The sequence below is a fragment of the Podarcis tiliguerta genome (genome assembly GCF_965153285.1).
Source record: "Podarcis tiliguerta genome assembly, chromosome: 2".
Taxonomy (NCBI): domain Eukaryota; kingdom Metazoa; phylum Chordata; class Lepidosauria; order Squamata; family Lacertidae; genus Podarcis; species Podarcis tiliguerta.
The window spans coordinates 75,367,444-75,389,489 of record NC_139535.1 but is presented as its reverse complement, the minus strand read 5'-3'; the positions used below and the strand labels follow the sequence as shown (position 1 = coordinate 75,389,489).

Sequence of the window (22,046 nt, the reverse complement as noted above, 5' to 3'; positions counted from 1 at the left end):
TTTTCCTTTAGCAATGTATATGCAGTGGGCAATGTTGCCACATAAAAGCATTAAAGCAGCTCTGCTACATCAGACCCAGAGTTCATGTAGTTCTGCAGCCCAAGGCAAGCAAAATGCTTCAGGGAAACCCACTACTGGGTTATGAAGCCAAAAAATCATTATTTAGGGTACATTACTACTATATTATGATTTGGATTTGATATAGAAGAAGAGTTTGGATTTGATATCCCGCTTTATCACTACCCTACGGAGTCTCAAAGCGGCTAACATTCTCCTTTCCCTTCCTCCCCCACAACAAACACTCTGTGAGGTGAGTGAGGCTGAGAGACTTCAGAGAAGTGTGACTGGCCCAAGGTCACCCAGCAGCTGCATGTGGAGGTTACACTGCAAAGTAAAGTGTGTGCCACTTCTAGGCACATAATCTTTCCAAGGTATTTCCATAATCAAACAAGGTCACAAAAAGTAACAAAACAAGAACTCAACACAGACTAAAAGATTAAGTAACAGAAGAGGTTTTTTATGTCAAAGGCATTTTTATTGGTTTCATATTTAGTCACTAGGGATAAAATCTTGACCATGTTTCAGCCAAAAAGAGATTCTTCCAGTGGAATTTTGCAGTAATTTTAGCATCTATCAAATGACAATATACTCCAGAAGAAACCTACAAACTGCCAGACCATTCTTAACTTTTAGGCATGAGAAACCAGCCATGCTTGTTCCTTGTAAGGATGACATAATTCCCTGAGAAATGAATTGGTACCACTTCAGATATTACTGGTGGTAAAATTGTTCAGCTGTAATATTTTTAAATAAGGTTGAAACAGTATTTGACCCTATTTTTATTCAGCTGTGGGATCATGCTCAGCTGTAATGGGGGGAAGCCTTCCTAGATTATGTGCAAAATTAACCTACATACTGCTTTTAGACAATGTCGGTTTCATATTTCACTGAATTATACCTTACTTTCTCTGATACTTCTCTTTTCCAAGCTAAATTATCCAACCTTTAGTGTATTTCATCTAAATTCCAAGACACTTTTACAATCGCTCTCTTTTGGAAAAAAAAAATCAAATATACAACTATACAAAGAATATACAAATGAATTCAAAACTCTTTTGAGAGTCAGTACAGGAAATAGCTCTAAGCTGCACACAAGTCACAAGGCAGTAATAAAATTCTGTTTCCCTAGTATGATCAAAATAGATTTTCTTGAAATACAAAGCAATAATCTCTGAACCTAAATATCCATTCATTTCTGAGCAGCACACTTGAAATAATGAAGACAAACATGCAAGCAGGTAAACAAACCCCAGTGAGCTTTGTTATAGACTTAAGTGGAAGATGACTGAAAATCTTCCCCGCAGACTGACTTTTTGTGCCAAGAGCTTTAGATTTGAGCTATTCTGAGCAGAGACAGAAGTAACTCAATGAAAGCCACTATCAACGCTGAAATCCCATCCTAAGCCCCTGTTCAAAATTATTTCCAGCGAGTCTGTTGAGATGCAGTATCCCCATCTCACATCAAATGCTTGAAAACATTGTTTTGCTTATTTCAAGTTGAGAGGAAAGACGCTGTTTTGTTTGTGTCAATTTTTTATCCTTTATATATAGAAAGCAAAACTATAAACTAAAAATAAATGGTTAAAAATTAGATATAACACAAAAAGAGCTACTGACTCAAAGCATCAGTTACTAATGTCTCCTCTTGGAGCTCCAGCAAGTTTCTGGCAGAAAGATGGTTAAAAGCTACAATTAGTTTTCGTTCAAGTGTAAGGTTTTTTTCCCAGCCAACCATTTACAAAAGCATCCCTGAAGGGCCCCAAACAACATTTTAAGAGTTTGGGAAATTTTAGATTTACTTACCAAGCCGCTCAAACCTGATACTTATTAAATCCCATGATATGTAATACACTCCAGCTTACAAGGAGCCTTTCACTAAGTGTCTGATGCTCAGAGAGTAGCAAGACCAGTTCACATTTTCATGGTTTATAAGAGCGTAGATATTTTCTTACCACTGCACAGTGAATATAAGCAGTTATGATTTGGTGGCTTGTATTCTTAGATCCTTGGGCAAATACCTTATATATTTGCTTACCTGTATAATTAGGGAGGCAGAGGCAGGCATAATTGTTTACTCCATCCATGCAAGTTGAGTTGTTCTCGCAATCATTATCTTCACAGTCATCTGGATTACTTTCACATTTTTCACCCTCAAATCCAATAGGGCAGGAACAACTTTTAATAGAATAATAAACAAGACAGAAAGACTAATTTACATTTCAGACTGAAATAAATTGGTAGCAAAAACAGCACAAACTAGTTTTGCACGTGTTGACCACTAAAGGTCATCAGTATTGAACGAAGAGGGTTGGCACCCATGAAAGGTCCCCAATATCAACTACTGACAGAATCCAGCAATATCCAGCACTGAAGGTTCCTAATAACCACATTTGAAAACCTGGCTATAAGCCAGGCTTCAAAATTATTTGCTGGCCATATGTCAGAAAGCCAATAACAGAGACTCTCTGGACCGGACAGAAATGGCCAGAGATTCAGGAGGGAGGGGCAGAATTGCAGTGGGTGATGAGGTAAGTCAACAGGGAAAAAGGTGTCTGTTTCGCAAGCTGAATTGTAGGAGGGAAGAGCAGGAGGCAGGCAGTCTGTTTTATGCTGCAGAGAGAGTCAGTGTTTGGGCTGTCTTTGAATCAGAGGCTGCAGCAATGGAAGAAACAGGACCCCTTTGGAATGTAATGCTCTGCACTCTATCTAGGCTCAGCTTGTATATATGTGTAAATAAACCATAAATCCTAAGTCTCTGCTGTCCTTTATTGTACAAAAGAAAACACAGACTCTGGTGAGTGTGCCTGGTACCCCTGGAATGTTGCACAGCTCAGAGATTGTGGTGGTGTGTAACAATACTAGAGAGAACTGTTTTAGTAGTCTGCTTGGTAGGGGAGCCTATTTAAGTGAGGTAAAAATACTTTAAAAAACAATAAAAATTGTATGATTAGTAGCCACCATTAATTACATCTTTTTACATGTGACTGTAAATGCATGTTTGTGTAATAACTGAGAACAAGAATAATTCTGAATCATGTTTTATTTATTTTCTAACTCAAGTCTATAGCAGCTCACCAGCAACAGGCAACACAGCAAAAAAAGATTTAGCAATGTTTTGAAGATGTGATTTTGCAACATTTTAAGCAGTTCACTTTTTTATATATAAAAATATCCACATACCACAGTGTCACTATAAGAAGCATGAAATTTGTTTGTAATTATACATACCACAATTTTTAAAAAATGCAATTTAGAGGGTAGATTCACAGAAACCCTCCCTCACACAATATGTAGAAAAGTAACAAGTAAGTTGCTCTCCTTTGCCCTCTGTGTGTGAGAACTACCCCTTCTTATGATGCAGAAACATTAAAAAAATGCAGCCCATCACTTGAGTATATTCTAGGACAGGAGTGGGTAACATATGGCCTTTCAAATGTTCCTCCGATCACTTCCAGCCAGAATGGTCAATGGCCGGTAATGATGGAAGCTTTTATTCAGCAAGATCTGCAGGGCCAAATTTAGTCATCCCTGATCTTGAAAGCTACAGTATGTGTTGTGTACACTGGAGTCTGTGTGCTTCTTATGCAAAAAGCCTGAGGTGGGAGAACCCTAAATAAAATATGTAGCTGGATAAAGGAACAAACAAAGAATAAAAAGCAGAGGCAGGCAATTTTGTAGAAGTCAACATTGCTGAGTCAAAAGTATCTGCTTATTTCATATTCATGAACAACAAAAAAGGGGCAAGTTGTCTCTCCTGAGCAAAAGGAGCAACTTTTCTTTAAAAGCATAAGGACAAAGTAGTACACAACTATACAGCGTGACAACACAAAACTTGCAGACCATATGCCCCCAAAATAATAAAAGAACCATAAAAGCAATTTGAACTGATTGTGCAGAAGAGCTCCTGACACTTCTCATCCCACACTCACCACTCATAGGTCATAATAGCTAGAAGGGACAGGGATATATCTTTAGAAGGGATGACTGAAAACAAACTGCTTGAATCAATTCTACTTAAAGCACACTAAATCAGTATGAAATATTTTCTTTGCCTGTCTTTTACCTCATTAGTACCAATAAAAAACGTCCTCTTTCTGACCCTTTGGTGATACTCAGGATCACATGAGGCAGATAAGAGAAGACAGGAAGAGCTGGCACAGCATCTTTTGTAGCCAAGAAAGGGGATGGGGGAGTAGGATAAAAGAACTCTAATTAAATAAAGTGATCCATTCATCATGTCTCCCGTTTCCATTACAAAACCCCATTTTTCAGGGCTTTATAACTCAGCCATAAAAATGTGCTCTAGGCTGCAACTTGGCACACAAGGTCTCAGTTTGGGAGCACAGATTCATTCTTTCATTTGAAAAGAAAAGAAAAATGAGGAGCTTGTACTAGCTTCTTTTACTGTCTATTTCTGTATGCCACATTCTGACTAGAACAGGTGATGTTTACAATAAACAGTATACTACTAATAAGGACTGGCAATAAGACATACAACATTCAAGCTATAGCTATAAACTTAGGAACCGTATCTTTGTTAAAAAAAAAGACAGAAAAGGAAGAGAGAACTTTTGAAACTAGAGTATTATTTATTGGGATAAGTAATGAGCACCTATTTATTTATTTAATCTAGATTGATTAACTGCTAAATAAATACACTGGTACCTCGGGTTACAAACGCTTCGGGTTACAAACACTTTGGGTTACAAACTCCGCTAACCCGGAAGTAGTACCTCGGGTTGAGAACTTTGCCCCAGGATGAGAACGGAAATTGCGTGCCGGCGGCACAGCAACAATGGGAGGCCTTATTAGCGAAAGTGTGCCTCAGGTTAAGAATTGTTTCAGGTTAAGAACAGACCTCCTGAACGAATTGAGTTCATAACCCGAGGTACCACTGTAAATAAGCAAAGCAAGGAAGTAAGGAAGCCATTTGTTTGGTTAAGTGAATCTGCAGAGCATATAGCAAGGTTTGGGCATAATTCTTCACATGAGGATAAATGAATTTTTGGATAGCGAGCGTACAGAAATAGGACCTAAGTGTAGTATAAATTATTCCTTAAAGATAGCCATTAATCTATACAATTTTTTGTTCCAGATGTAGCATTGTAATGTGTTTTTGGAAATGGCAATTGATGCAAAATGTAGTGGCCATGGGGGTGATGGGGCAGTGGATCAAATGCATTTACTGGTAATCCCCATTTTAAAAGTTAATCTGGTTGGCTTGGTGCTAAAAGTCCTGCTCCCATATATACACGGCCATGCCTTGAGATGTACAGATGAGGCTTTCCTGGTGGTCCCAACATAGCCTGAAATACACAGCACAAGGCTTTAGGAAATGACCTTTTCAGTTGTGGCCCCATGCCTGTGGAATTCCTTTGCCACTTAAATGTGTCTAGCTCCTTCATGATATTATAGTAGGAAACAGGTTAAGAGGCATCTCTTTCAGTAGAGTTTTGGAGAGGAATGTTATAAAGAATTATTTGTTGATCATATGGCAGTGATGAACAATTTAATGTTACCCTTTTCTATTGTGTATTAAAGTTATGCAATTATTTTAATTATATTTGATATTACTTTATTGTATTGTTTTTATAATTTGATGCAAACTACTCTGTGTCAATAATCAAATAAATAAATGATGTAGCTGGGAGAGCTACTGCGAAAATTATGTCTGTTCTGACTGGCATCTCAAGCAAGAGGACTACACTGCATTAAACACAAACCACTCATTTCCTTCTGTGTGCCACACTAAGACTTCAAGGAGGGCAAACATGATTAGCCTTAAACTAGTTCTTCTGGTGAACTGAAAAGACTCAGGGACACGTTTAATTTCATATGCAAGCATAAGCTACGGAAAAATAACTGCCAGAGAAAACATAAAGATTAATCAAATCTGAATGTGTCGTCAGAGAGGTTCGAAACTTGATTAGAGCAGAGGTTAGGAATTAAGACAGGCATGGCCAAACTTGGTCCTCCAGCTATTTTGGGACTACAATTCTCATCATCCCTGACCACTGGTCCTGTTAGCGAGGGATGATGGAAGTTGTAGTCCCAAAACAGCTGGACGACTAAGTTTGCCCATGCCTGAATTAAGAGATTGGAGGCCTGTACATATGCGATACAGTAGTACCTCAGGTTAAGAACTTAATTCATTCTGGAGGTCCGTTCTTAACCTGAAACTGTTCTTAACCTGAGGTACCACTTTAGCTAATGGGGCCTCCTGCTGCCACTGCACCGCTGCCATGCGATTTCTGTTCTCATCCTGAAGTAAAGTTCTTAACCTGAGGTACTATTTCTGGGTAAGCGGAGTCTGTAACCTGAAGCGTATGTAACCTGAAGCGCCTGTATCCCGAGGTACCACTGTATTAACAACTCAAATTAAGGAAGAAATATTCTCTCCCCCATTCCTGGATGTGATTATATGTTCTACAAAGTTATAGCAGCTGGATATGCAGTCCTATATTTTATTGAAGAGGGCTACCAATCACCATGTTGGTGGGGTCTGAAATTTTTGAAAGATGCAGGTAGTTTTTTTTGTTATGGAAATTTATAACATAAATTATAGTGGGAAAAATGAGTTGTGTGTACAAGGCTTTAGAGTGGGAGGTTTCAGGAAGCTGCTGACTACATAAGCCACAATAAGGACCAATTACTATGCCTGCATATTCCTTCCCAGAAAGGGTATTTCTGTTACCATAGTGTAATTGGCTGAAGATTCTTTACACATTTTCCCTACTGAATGGGAACCACACAATCTCTTTGTTTAAGTTGTAGTAGCCATGCACTTTTCAAGCATATTCATTGGGCCAAACTCTAAACCCTTTAAGGTGCAGAGTAATGTTGTATTTTCACTAAGAAACATGCATCTCAGTCTAGCACAGAACAGCACAGAACTTAATGATAAACTTTTAAAATATTTTTATCTTAGTAGAATTTTTATTTTAACATAAATTTTAAAGTATTTTTATCTTAACAGAACTTGAGATGGCTGGCTATATTAAATGTACTATATTAGCATGCTCTATCAAGTGATTTAGTATTTGAATGAGATGAATGCTGGCCAGATGTACTGCAGTTTACAAATCAGCTGTTGTGTTCAAAACAGCAAATGTTTTAGAGCCCTTTGGCTAAAGAACTACACACACCTGCATATCAACTGGACAGACTCAATAGCCCATAAACACCGAACTCATCCATCAACTGCGGAACATTAACACTGCAAAATCTATCAGTTAAGTTAAAAAAAACTTAAGTGAACTTTGTATTATTGGAATAATGCAAAGCACATTGGTGCACTTCAGCTGAACATATACACTCAGCACAGCAGCTATATAGACTTCATCACAGTAGGCAAGTTCCAACTAAAATTAAATATTTGTGAGTAACATATATCTCAATGGATTAGTTAAACACATGCTTAAACCTTTCCCATTCATATCAACAGTACATAAAAATGCTTTTCGCAGTTTGATTTTATCTGATACTCTTAAGGCTTCGGCAATGATGAAAGGCTGGTATGAAGGTAGGTTTGTATTCATTCTTAGTAAAAACAGCATGGTACTAATATAGCACCTTCCTGATATCTGTGCCACTTATTTCTCACTGGGCAACTTTTGACACAGAAGTGTATAAGTGGATATTAGCTGGAAATCAGTATTTATTCTGATCTATTTATTAATGTTAATTAATTTTAGATATTATTGTCACCTGTATCTCAGAATGCAATGCTGGGATAAACCCCTACAGCCCTGAACACAAAAACACATTCTAAAAATGTAACTGTTAAAATATGTACCAGTGGGATCAGAACAATATCAGAAATATAGACCGTTGCTCCTGGAGGAAGCAAATAAAAACTGTGAAATGGGTACATCTAGCTTTGTTTGCTGTTCCTTAAACCAGGAATTTACATGAAGAAAAATACAACTTTAGAATAAACTGTTTACTGCTAAAAACCTGAATTTGATTTTGATTCAATGTTTCATTTTATCCCATGCCCTTTGCTGACACTCTTGTGGCAGCATGTTATAACAGTAGATAGGAGTAGTGGGATCACCTGCTGTTTAGGCCCCTTATGTTACCTACAAACAGCAGGATAAGGAAGGGTGTGAGGATGGAGTTTCAGTCATAACAGGGTGAATTTCCTGGCTTATGTCACCACCTTCCCATTACTCAAAAGATAATTTTCTTGTCTGTGACTACAGGAACTTGGGAGTTAAATCACTTGGCATTTCATATGGAGAAACACTTTGGCTTAAAATCCCCTCTACAAGAGCAAAGATTTGACAAGTTTGGCAGCTGAGCTTATATATTTATATGTTTCTCTGGGAGGTGAGAGGGGGAGTGAATAGAATATATAATCTCTTTCACAGGCCACACAACAGAAAGTTCCAAGGGGGCCTTCTCTTTTGCACGGGAGAGATAATAGTCTCTCATCTTGACACACAAGGGCTTTAGGAAGGCAGTTCTGCTTCTGCCAGCAGAATCTACACAGTGAATTGAAATAAAACAGAAAAAAATCAGTGCCAGTAAGTTCAGAATTTAGTGATGTCAAATTCCCCTCTAGGTGGCTTACAGCATATAAAAAAAATTGTAAAACATCGGACATTAAACATTTCCCGATATAGGGCTGCCTTCAGATGTCTTCTAAATGTCAGATAGTTGTTTATTCCTTTGACATCTGATGGGAGGGCGTTCCACAGGCTGGGCGCCACTGCCGAGAAGGCCCTCTCCTTGGTTCCCTGTAATTTCACTTCTCGCAGTGAGGGAACTGCCAGAAGGCCCTCGGAGCTCCCACCCACCTGTCCCCCAATTTCCAAACCCTTTCTCTTTAAATAGTTCTTGGGGGGGAAACAGCTTGCCCAAAAGGGCAATGGCATCCTTTTGTCTTGTACACTGCAGTGTAATGTACTAGGCTCCAAAGGGAGAACACTCTCCACTCTAGAGCACCACTGGTGTCAGCTGCATCAGATTTTAATCCACATTGTGATGAGGTTGTGGTGCCTAATGTCTCCCTTTTCTTTAAATCACATATTCTGAGTCCCCATAACTTTTATCAAAAACTTTGACAAATGAGTTTCACCAGCATCTCCAGTTCAAACACTTTCCATAACAAGAACCTAACATAGTCTGTCATAACAAGGTAGCCCATTTTAAAGGAAAATATGTCACAGTAAAATCAAACTGAGGTGATGATCCAGCTGAAAGTTAAGTATTGTGATTCCAACTGTTTTGAATGGGAGAGTTAAGTATGTGCTTAACACACCCATTCAAAACAATGGAACAAAATGCTTAGGTTTACTTGGTTCATGACTGTGGTGTTTGCCTCCTAGATGGGTCATAAGGAAAGGGTTAAAATGAGTGTGATGTGATTGGCCAGTGAGAATGCAAGGGGGGAGTAAAAGTTAGAGTGGGAGGTTTTGAAAGTTAGTTGAGGTTTGGGAGTTGGAGAAGGAAGAGGGAGGAATAGGCAGTGGGTTGTTCGAGTTGCATTGTGAGAGAGTGAGAGGAATTGTTAGGTTGAAGATAGAAGATAGATAGTTGGAATAATCAGTTTGGAGTTGTTAGGAACTAATATTAAGAAACTGACAAGAGAAAAATTAACTGAAACTATACGCTTGTTCCTGCATTTAAAAATAAACTTGATTATTTGTTAATGTTAACAACTGTCTGGACTCCGTGTGTCCCTGTGAGAAACGGGGTGGTGGCAGCGAATAAAGCAATCACAGTGGTGGCACAGGGTCAAGAGACCGTCAAACGTCTGGGGGCCTTGTGTGATCGCCACAATGACCTAACACGATTTTATCTTATGGACGTTTTTGTATGATAGCCTTTTCTGTTTCACAATAATGACAGCTAAGTTGCATTATCCACTATCTTTGTTTTAACACAATTTGCTTTCAGTTACCTGAATCCATTGTCTGTAAGATGGCAAGTGCCTCCGTTCTGGCAGGGATTCTGAATACAGGCATTAATAGGAGTACTGCAGTCTCGACCCTAACAACAACAACAACAACAAAAAGTCCATGTAAAATGGTTAGTCCTATTTTATCTTTGATGCAGACGCTGATTCTCATCTCCCTTGCCTGCATTTTCTCATTGAGAGACACAAAGGATGCAAACTTCAGAAAGAGATCATCCAGTCCTATTCACTGAAAGCATTTCCCTTAAAGTAGGGTTTTGAGAAGAGAAGAAGAAATAGTCAAGTGGGAATCGAAAATATAGTTATTTTATCACCTAGAGATAGTTGCTTCCTATGTAGTAATGTACTTGTAAAATATCAAACATAAGCAATAAGAAATGAATATATATGAGACATAAGGCAAGATACATAATGTTTGTAACTTAAACAACATCTCAGCAAAGCAGCATTATATACTATTGACTTTTATCTTTGTAGCAGAGTTAATTCATTAAAAATACCAAGCAAGTTAGTGTTTATACCATGGGTAGGCAAACTAAGGCCCAGGGGCCGGATCCGGCCCAATCACCTTCTAAATCTGGCCCGTGGATGATCCAGGAATCAGTGTGTTTTTACATGAGCAGAATGTGTGCTTTTATTTAAAATGCATCTCTGGGTTATTTGTGGGGCATAGGAATTCGTTCATATATATTTTTTCAAAATACAGTACGGCCCCCCACAAGGTCTGAGGGACAGTGGACTGCCCCCCTGCTGAAAAAGTTTGCTGACCCCTGTTTATACCTAAAAGCAAACTTTCAGTTGACAAACACCTCTGTCAAGCTGCTTTGCTTAATGGTCACCTAACTATCCTTGTGGAATCAAAGCTTATTAAACTGTTGTCAGATTGGCATGTTTGCCTATGTAATCAAATGTGTCATTTATGCCAACTAATACACACAAAAGGACACCTGCAACAACCTACACTAAATTAATGAATAAATAAATAAAATTTAAAAGCAAGTCAAGGAGACTGCATTTTGCATACAACACCAAATAAAGCTTAAATTTCTTTGTTCTTCAGATACTTTCAATGTTGTATCTTTAAAGCATAACTTCAAAGGAAGATAAAAGACTGATTATATCTTAGCTAGAAATATTTTATCTGATTTCTCCAGCATTAAGCACTGTAAAACTTTGCACCAAGAACAGGGAACTTTCCCCAGTACAAGGGCCACCTTCTGGTGGCTACATCTCAGTGGCAGGCACGGCCAGAGGCAAAATAAAGTGAGTAGTGAAGATACAGTAGTCTAGATTCTGCACACACTAACACACTTCTCTCGGTCCTCCATGCAAATAAGTGATAAATATTATCAAAGGACACATTCCAGCTAGGCAAAAACACTTTAGGTGGGGTAGAAAGAAGGGCTGGTGAGGTTGTGTGGCTTGGGAAGACACCCAAGAGTCAGATAGAGAGGCCTGGAAGGCACATCCAGCCCCAGCCCCTGGGTGTGATGTTCCCCACCCTTGTTATACACATGGTTTGACAGTACTGTACATAAATATATAGATTTTGCTTCACTAATGCTTATTGGCATAAAATGATGGGAGTTCAAGAGTGGCCTCTGACACAAGGAGCTGAAATTGAAGAAAAGTAAATCGGGAAAAACTTAGTGAGTGTACAGAACAACATGGACATGTCCAAGGGGCTCTTTGGACCCCCCCCCCCCCGAGATGTGTTTGAATGGAGGACCATGTCTGTGTGGCACTTTAGATGCACTAAGTGTTTTAGAGTACATGGAGAAGGGTATCAAACTTCAGAAGAGATTAAGCACACATCTTGCATACAGAAATGTCCTAGGGTCAATTTCCTGCCATCTCTAAATCTCAAGTGGCAGGGCTGGGAAAAACCCCTGCCTAAGGCCTTGGAGAGCCACTTGCCAGCCAGAGTAAACAATACTGAGCTAGATGGACCAATTGTCTGTTCCAGTATAATGCAGCTTCGTATGTTTACAATCTTTGCAAGTCCTCAGCACAGCCAAGGACTTTGGGACTTCAACACATCCAACCCCTATCAAGTCTAAGCAGAGTTTTACTCTGGTTTCCCACTCATTTACACGGTAGAAAGATTTTAAAAGCGGTATTACACCAACTTTATGATCCATTGCTTACAGAAGTTCATTCAATTAATATCGATCTACTTTTTGGGAGTGCTTCTTTTATGTCTGGTGAGGCACTACAGTGCTCATCAAGGAATATAAATGTCCATGTAGATATCCTCTAAGTCGGCCTTCCACCAACCCAGATGCTTTGGACTCCAACTTCCATCAGCTCCAGCCAGCATGGCCAATGGTGAGGGATGATCAAAGTTCAAAGCTTCTGGATGGCACCAGACTGGGGAAAGCTACTCTAATTTAGCTACAATTGGTCCCCAAGTTCCATGTCTAAGACTTTATCCACTGAATTCTACTCAGTTAATTCAACACTCCAGCTTCATTTGTGACTACTTTCATCTGAAGCAACACATGCAGCTGAAGACTTGCTACATCTTCTGTGCTCCAGATAAGGAAATACTTTTTGAGTTGCCTGACTGAAGAATCAATTAAACTCTTTCAGCTCTCTTGCACAACCATTCTTGGATTAGGCGTCCTGCCATCTAACTGATGTAGCAACGCACTCCTCCACACAAGATTTTCTTCACATCGACATCAAACAAGGAATAACAAATGCTGAAAGGGCAGACTCAATACAATTTATCAAGGTAAAGGAAATAGCTTCCAGATGGACAGACGTGTTTGGTGCTGGTTGGTGAGGAGGAAGCAAGGTATTGTTACTGAATTAGCATGACACTCTAGAAGAACAGCTTGGTACAAAAAGAATTATCTTTTCATATGGTTCACATTTAAATTTGTCAAATGTCACTTCTGTAAAAAAAAAAATGTGGCAACAATGTAGGGGTTTTCTTGAGGATTGTAGAAGGCTTCTACTCTCTTTCTCCCATGTCTATGGTACTAGTTGCTCTTCTACTCCATACTATCTGAATACGGCCCATACAGATGCAACAGTATTTTTAGATTAGTATGCACACACACATAATGTCTTCAAAATCTCAAGACGGTATGAAATGGAAAAGTTATGAAATGTGTTAACATTACCCGACATCTGGACAGCAGTTTCCCCAGCTGGGCACTATAGCATTTAAAAGGGAGCCCAGCTGGGGCTCATCCCAAAAAAACACTCATCCCAAAAAATCAGATGCTCCAAATTAATAACCCATACTAATTTCTGCCACCTATGCAACGCTAGCAGAGGTTGTTCATCATAAACACCATCCCCACTGCTGCACTGTATTATTTAAGTTGTCAAAAGGCAAATTAAATTTCCACTGAGAGGTGTGGCCCAGCTGTTATCATACCTTGTAACCGAACGGGCAAGTACATCGATAAAAATCCATTGGGTCATTGCTGCAAGTCCCATTATTTTTGCATGGATTGGATAGGCAAGGGTTACACTTGGATACAATACTGATATCAGCAACTCCTAAAAAGAAACAAAAGCACAACTGAAAAATGTGTGTGTACAGTTTATGTAAGGAACATTGACATAATTTTTTACAGTAAGGAAGACAAGGCAAAGGACAGTAGAGAAGGGCCTGTTCTTACGGATCAGCTGGATCTTTAACACAAACCTCTTTAACAATAGTGGGTGGTCCAGTCTGTAGGGTAGAAAAATGGACCACCAGATAAGGGAGGGAACTCCTTAGGTGTGCTGATAATTATTAGTTTAAACACTATTAAAAGGTAGTGGTGGTGAAACCAAAAATTGAAAGACCAAAACTTGTACGTGTTTTGTCCTCTTTGCTGCTACCATGGAACTCTCCTAGCATGATAGCAATGCAGAGGTACAAGCTTTCAGTGGGCCTGATGTCTCTTACACTGATAGGAAGTATTTGGTTTGCTACTTGCTTCCCTTCAGCCCAGAGCTTATAGTTTAGTGAAATTAGACTTGGAAGCTGCCGTAACAGAAACTTATCTCCTGATCTGAAATCTAAGATCCTTTAAGGTGTTTAGAGTTCTGCCCATTTAGCTCAATGTGGGTTACCACAACTGCAATCAAATATATTGCTTATTTAGAGATCTGAGCCACCACTCTCAAAATGGAATACAGATTACTGTAAGCCTTTCTCTGCAGCATAGAAATAGAGTAAGAGACCTTCTATGGTTCTTACAGCTTAGCAATAGTATGGCATGAGTGGCAGCAAAGTAAGTTGGGCAGAAAAGCTACAACGGTGTACAGCATATCTTGTTATTAAGCCTGACATTTATTTTTCTATTTTTCAATTTTGAAGCAAAATAGTTGAATGTCATGTTTTCTATTTACAGGTGGTAAGTGGTTCCCTTTCAACCTGAAACCATTTTGTTTCTTTAACTCCCCATGGTAGTTGAAAAAGTCTACAAATGTAAACAGTAATTAAAAGCATAAAAATACATTAAAACAAACACAAACAGACCTCACACATTTTTCCACATATAGAAGGAAGCCTCATAGTTTATTACATAGAGAATTGTGCAATTATGGAAATACATGTGACACTTTTATCTTAGCAAACTGTTTGAAAGGCAGGAAACTTCTTCACTGGATGCAGCTACAATCTATTGTGTCTATCTGCAAAAGTGATGGCTATGGAGGCAGCCTATAGCTATGCATGTTTGCCAATATGGAAACAAGAGGATTTCAAAGACTGAGGGGTTCAGGAGCTTTACATTAATGAGTAACGAAAATGCCGGTAATATCTTTGTCATACACTGCCAAACAATAATAAGTGATAATTTATTTTGCATTAAAATGCTTAATCAGTAAAATTTAGAAAGCAAAAACTTTGTGAAACCCTTCGCATGAGAGATGAAAATGTTTAACCAAAGCCAAATGTTTGCAGTCAAATTCTTCGTGTTAAAACATGGTGAAGCAGTTTTATCTAGAAGGGATTTTTTTGCCATTTTCCTTGGGCATTTAAACTAAAGACAATACAGGTAACTCGCACTTATACGTAATTAACTTAGTGACTGCAGCTTTGTGTGGTGTGGGGAAAAGAAATAAACAGATGAAGAGCAGATGAAACCCACTCTCAATTTATTTATTCTTTCCAGCCATACTACACAGACTTTCAGAAAGTGGTGTGAGGGGTCATCAGCATCCTAGAGCCTTCATCCTACCTTCCCAAAGCCGGGTAAGGCAGCTTCCTACGATGTAGTAAGAAGCCCGGTATATAACAGAGCACACTGCACACTAAGGACGTATACCTACCTTTGCATTGAAAGTGGTGGGTTGGTGTTGTAAGCAACAGCCTGTCTGTCATGTCATCTGGACTGCTGCATCGTGCGATTCCTGGCTCTTTGTAGCCTGCCTTCACCCATTCAGAAAGCCAGCGCAGGTTGCAGTCACAATGCAAAGGGTTGGTACCAAGTGCCCTAAGGTGGGTTAAAATACAGGCGCATATATAACCAATAGTTGTTCAGAGAATCCCTAAAACTATTTTAAACCTGGCGTGCTCTGGTCCATGGGGTCACGAAGAGTCGGACACAACTAAACGACTAAACAACAACAACAAAACTATTTGTCTCATTTTATCAAAATATTTTAAAAATAAAACATTTTATGGACATGTGATTAAAAGAACACTTTCTGATGGTCAGCCATTAATCTGTGTCCTTGATGCTGCCTCTTGATATGTTATTTGGCCAGTTTCAGCATCAAAGCATCAATTCTCTTTCTTCCACCGTTCCTCATGTATACTACTGCTCCACAGCTTCAACATAAATTCCCATCTTTCTGCTGTGGAGGAGACTGAATAACTAATAATATCCTAAACGTAGCAGGCATCATCCTTGAGAATTAACAGCTCACACTTGGAGATCAGAACCTAGCCTGCCTTAAAGGCAGCCTTGACCACATTCAGTTTGATAGAAAGAAGCCCACCATACTCAGAGTCGCTGCTAATTTGAATGCAGATGAAGCAGAACCATGCCCATCCACAGCAAGTGGGGGAATCATAAAACCTCCCTCCCTAACTCTGGATTAGGAACCCATAATGGTTTGGGAAAAGTAAGACCTTGGTGTTATTCAGGAAAGAGAGGTGGCAATTAACTCTTTCACTGCATGGTCCAATCATGAGTATCTCTCAGAGGATCTGAAGATACTAAGTCCCAGAAGCACATGACCGTAGGGGGACAAAACATGTTCATTCTTCACAAGCTCTCTCTATTTTGTTTCTCACTGCTCCTCACCATCCCACTACCTGGTCAGTCAACTCATCCTGTAAAGCACAATGGCTTTCATCTCTCTGTAGGGGACATATTGGCCTTAACCAATACTTTACAATACTCTTCTATGCCTTCTACCAAAAACTTCATTGTAAGACCACTTAAGATTTTACTTTATTGAAACTCTGAATTGATCAGACTCAGAAACTCTGAATAAACTCTTGCAGTTCAAGTGGAATGTTTTGGGAGAACGATCTAAAGGTTAAGGGGTATGATCCCAGTGGCATTATGCTGGTTCTAACAAAGTTTTTACTCCACAGGAGTGCTTAGCTATAGTTCCTGCAGAGGAAAAACATTATGATGGGTTCATCCCCTAGAGAGAAAGTTAAGAAATTATTTACACATACAAAAGTGATCAAAAATTAAGTCTACATGGATACTTTTTCCATTGGAGATAACCAAAACAATTTCTTAAAATGGAGTTCATGCTCAAAAAATGTTTTTTTGGGGAAAGCGGATGGAATACTGACAGATGAAATTCCACTAATGTTGTTAATGTAATTCCAGAGACATGACTGATTAAACAATTCTGCCCTAGACAAATTCATGCTGAGAGTTCATGAGTTGAACTACCGGCAGGGGTTCATCCATCAACATTAAGTAAATGGAACAGCAATCTTTCCTGAAAGGGGACAAATGTACCCCATTTATAAATTCTCACATAAGAAAAATAATTTGGCATACTATATATGAGCTGTTGAACAAGCATGTATCTGGAGTTCCACAAACATACACTTATGAATTGCCCAAAAGCTGAGGAAGATCTTGAGATGGCGAATGAGATCAAAGAGACATCTAAAGGAAGAAGAGCTGTAGTAAGGGGTGGCTTAAGATACTGTAAATGTATGTTCCAGTAAAGAAAAAGAGGTAAAATTTCTAAATGACTCCCCCAGAACAATACCTTTAAAGTCCTAAATGCGTTCGGCTCTGTATAGCCAAATGAGCATCTCCTCCCACAGACACTGAAGTCCAGACCCTGAGGTTCAGCTCTGAGGCCTTTTGGCAGTTCCGTCATTGTAACAAGTGAAATTACAGAGAACCAAGCAGAGGGCCTTCTTGGTAGTGGTGCCCGCCCTTTGGAAAGCTCTCATCAGATGTCAATTATATGAGTTTCTGTAGACATCTGAAGGCAGCACTGTATAGCAAAGCTTTTAATGAATGATGTTTTGCTGTGTTCAGTTGGCTTTTACTGACCAGGGAATAGGTAGGATGAGGGTAGTTAGAATGACAATAAAATGTTTTATTATTTAATATATTGTGAGCTGCCCAAAGCATTTTGGATGAGGTGGGTTTCAAATCAAACCAAACAATAATAAAAATTTGCAATGTACATGCTTTATATTTGGCTGCCTACAATTATGAACTGGTAGATTCAAATGCTTCTAATCATTTCAAAAGGCAAGTGCAGTTTTCCAAGTTGGACAATTCAGCATGAGGCCATAATATTTACAGTTAAAATACATTATAACAAACCCAAACATATTTATGATAGGAGCCTATGTGTGGTAATATATACTCCTACTAATAAAGCATGGTTCTGCTAAACTAAAATAATGAAATGACCTTGAATATATTATTCCAAAATAAGGCTTTCAAGCTTTACATTCATTATTTGCAGTAGAGTTTGGATGAAGGAGCTAATTAAGAGCTGATATTACAGAAACCTCCTAAATACTGCATTAAAAAGTCTATTCCAAAGACCCAAACCCTATGTGTAGTAGTGATTCCGACGATCTAATTTACTTGAGCCAGAAATTTTAGAACAATGTAAATTTGCCTACGCTATCAGTTTAGACAAATTCATCCCTTTCATATTCTGCTGACATTTTGGCATTAAAATCTTGCATAAAAAATGTGCACAGTATTTTAAAGTATTAAAAACTTGGTGAAAATGTCGTTTAGCCTCAGTCACTGCTTAATGTTTCAAATGTAGCTAGTTTTCAGATTTGCTCTGAAGGCGAAATTTGCTCAGTGCTGGTAAGAATAAATGCAACTGCAATGTGACATAGCTGTGCAAATCCTACTTAGCAAAATGATTTGTACAGTGTAACTATTCTATTGAGGGTAACAGTACTTACAGATGGGAAAGTGACACAAGATCATTAAAAGACCCTTCAGGAACGCTGGAAATATCATTGCCATGAAGAGTCCTAAGAGAGAAGGGAATAATACAATGTTAGAATGCAGCTCGACCAAATATTATGTTAAGAAGTGCAGGTGTTTTTAACCACTTTTCGAGGCATATTCAATACATAACTTAGGAAATAACATATTTTGCTGCCTTCACAAATTAAAGATAAGGTGGTTTGAGGAAGATGCTTTTTTATTTAAACCAAGGGGAAAATCACTCATAGATTGTAGACTCTTTCATCAAGCCTTGCATAAGAGGGCAAAGGGATACAATTTCATATAACAGTGAATACTAAAGGAGGAGTTATGGAGCAAACTATAAACACGTACTTTCAGAAAGGAAGTTAAGGTCTGTGGTGACATCCACCCATTCCATAATATAAAAATATCTGAGATTTTGTCCAACTGGGGAATTATTTCAAGACCTTTGTATCATCAGGAAAACTTACCATTTCTAATTTCTAATCAACAAATCTGTTGCAGATACAATATGGACAATTGGATTGTAAAACCAATTGTCAATATTATATCAAACCAAGATACAGGATATCACAGACTGTCTCTCTGCACCTTCCATTCTGCAGCACAAATTTCAACTGTTAGGTGCAACAGCAATTAATCATTATGCCAGCATTTGCATCTACCAAACTTAGAGTTAACTGGGATAACCACTTAACTGAAACTGTCTTGAAACATGGTTAAGTGTGAACACATTAGCTTTAACCACATGATCCTGTGACATGATCTCTGTGCTGATTCACAGAATTTACATACATTTGGTTTTTTTTTTGTTTTTTTGCTTTCTCTTGCGGACTGTTTTAAGCAGATATTAGTTTAACATTTTGGACTTTATTCTTAACAAGAAGAGCAAGAGATAAATATATTATCCTGTGATTCTGTGTTTCTGTTTTTAACTGTGGGCCATTCTGTCAGGAGTAAAGAGCTGTAGCAAATGTAGTCCATTATTAATACCATTTTAACACAATCAATATTATAATTATTGGTACACTCTAGCTCAATAATGTTTGAAACAGGCACTGTACTGTGAGAGTATTCCAAACAGTTCAAACAAATACAACTATCACTGCATTGCATTATACGTGGGGCTGCCTCTGAAGATGGTTTGGAAACTTCAGCTAGTGCAAAATTCAACAGCCAAGTTGTTCTCTTGGGTAAGACGGTTTAAGCATATAAAACCAGTCCTGGCCTGATTGCACTGGCTGCCAATTAGTTCCTGGGCCCAATTCAAATAGCTGGTTTTGATCCCATAAAGCTTAAATGGCTCGGGCTTAGTTGAATCTATTCCAGCTTGATCACACAGCGCTAAATCCACATTAAATGTGGATGTGTCCAAAGTGTACACACAATAAGGAGATACATTGTTATGATTGTACCTGCATAACAAGTCTTATCTAACATCTCTTTGTATACACTCACACTATTAAGTTTTTTTTTTAGAAACTTAAGCATACTCCTAAAAAACTAACATATGAAGATGTGTTAAGAGAAACCCACCCTCTGAGTTACAGGACAAGGCTCCCACTGCAATACCTATAACTAAATTTAGAATTAGGCATGCATTTTGACTGATAAGATAGTTTCCCTTTTTAATATGGATAGAGCAAATTTCTGGCAAACAAAACAATTAGGAAAGGAGTGGCTCATGCATGAAAGGGACTCTTTACCTGCACATCAAACCCAGACAGACAATGAGCTATGTATCCTTTCTAGAAAGAAACCTGGAAATGCTTTTGCTGATTATTTCTCACTGAGGTTCTCTTGGGAATCCTTATAATAAATAAATGACACTAACAGATTGCACACTGTCGCTCAGAAGCACTTCCCCGCCCCCAGGAGAATTGATTTTTAATAACAATGTAGATGACATGTGGCGAGGGTTGTTGCTGACACCAGAGTTTTGTAGACTATAATAAATCAAATCAATCTGGAGGCTTCCAAATGCACAGAACTCAGAAAGAGAGACACTCATTCATGCGTCATTTCACTTTTGCACAGATGTGGAAGAACTCCCACCCTTTTTCTCACTCCTATTTCTCTTAGAGCAAAAGCCTCTTCCCACTCCTGTTTCTCTTAGAGAAAATGCCTGTTCCAAGATATGATGAAGCAAGTCTTCTAAGCAAGCCAGTATCTGCATTTATAAAACTGGGCCTGAGTTTGTACCAGTTTTCTGCCATGTCCTGAAAAAATATAGATAATTTTGATTTGCTCATAACTTAACATTTGCACAATTGCATATAAAAAAGGTTATCATATGCTACTATATCCTAGAATTGAGAACCTTGATATACAAATAATATACTAGTCAAGACTTCATAGCATTTCTCAAATGATGAGAAAAAGAGTCACCAGCTAATATACAGAAATTCACTGTGTGTGAAGTTTGCCCTCAGCAAAACATACCAACATATTGCCTCATCAGCAGGCAGATTACTGGTTTCATCCTGCTGTACACAATCTTCAACTGACCTGCAACTCACCCTTGTCTCCTTTCACATGTCCCCAACAATGCCTATGAATATCTCAGAGTGGCACATTGCCTGGTGTGCCAGAAAGGAGGAGAAAGGAAGCTTTTAGAAACATGTAGGAAGTGCATCTCATGTGCTTCTGGAAGTTTATGCTCCATTTATTACTTGGCAGTGATGAAGCTCCTTGCAGAAAATAAGAGCAGCTACTGCAAATATGAATTATCTATTTCCTATAGTCCCTTCTCTATTCCTAGAACAGGTGCATACAGAACTGTACTGGAGCCAGCCAAGAAGAGAAAGAGAAACTTATAGGTTCAAAATCCTTGCACCTGATCCTAGACTGGTCTTCTGGCAATGCTAGATATCAGCCTCTGCCATACTGCATAAGAACATGTATATTTTAATACAGGGGTTGGGGACCTGTGGCCATTCAGACGTTGCCAGACCTCAGCTCTCATTATCCCTGAGCATTGGGCCAGTCTGCATTTCAAGCATCTTCAAAATTAATAAATCATCTTAAAGCTCAAAAGGATCTCGCTCTCTATACAAAAGTCCAACATCCCCCTTGAACAGTGGTTACAGGCTAGTTTACATCTCAGTGCAAGTAAATTGGAACTAATTGTCTGGAAATGAGCGTGATGTGGTGACTCAAGTGAAAGCCATCTGCTCGTTAAAAATGTTGCTGTTACCTGCAGCCTCTTAAACTATAACCCAGCCACAGTGAACAAGCAATACTTACAACACCCTGAGAGACTTAAGCCCATTGAACGCATGGACTGGGATACACTTCAGCTTGTTGTAGCTCAGGATCCTGGAATAATAAAAGAACACAGGTTGCATTACTTTGCCATTGATTCACTGAAGCAAAAGCAGAACAGAAATCAGAATTCATTAACTTAGAAACATCAAATGCTTAGTTAATGCAACTGATCTCACACTGAACAGCAATTACAGTGTATGCCAGAACTACTAAGTACTTACAGTGTTGATAGCTGTGTCATATTACTGAAGGTGTAATTGGCCAGCATGCTGATGCTGTTGTTGCTTAAGTCACTGAAGAAAAATACACAAAATAAAGGTCATTGATGAAATGAAAATAAGTCTTTTCTTAAAGTTAGGTCAAAGTTCAAGTTGTTTCGAAGCAAATAAATC

The 22,046-nt window shown here is 38.6% G+C and overlaps 1 protein-coding gene across 2 annotated transcripts in view; it reads right to left on the bottom strand.

Moving 5' to 3' along the window:
- The window catches only part of SLIT3 (slit guidance ligand 3), a 390,824-nt gene that overhangs the window by 53,970 nt on the left and 314,808 nt on the right, over positions 1-22,046 (bottom strand). For both annotated transcript variants that reach the window (XM_083430686.1, XM_083430687.1), the window contains exons 22-28: positions 21,876-21,947; positions 21,634-21,705; positions 18,357-18,428; positions 15,263-15,426; positions 13,374-13,498; positions 9,968-10,056; positions 2,096-2,235 (exon numbers count right to left, since the gene is read on the bottom strand). In XM_083430686.1, coding sequence (XP_083286812.1) covers positions 2,096-2,235; positions 9,968-10,056; positions 13,374-13,498; positions 15,263-15,426; positions 18,357-18,428; positions 21,634-21,705; positions 21,876-21,947 — 734 coding nt within the window. The remainder of the gene's footprint in view (positions 1-2,095; positions 2,236-9,967; positions 10,057-13,373; positions 13,499-15,262; positions 15,427-18,356; positions 18,429-21,633; positions 21,706-21,875; positions 21,948-22,046) is intronic.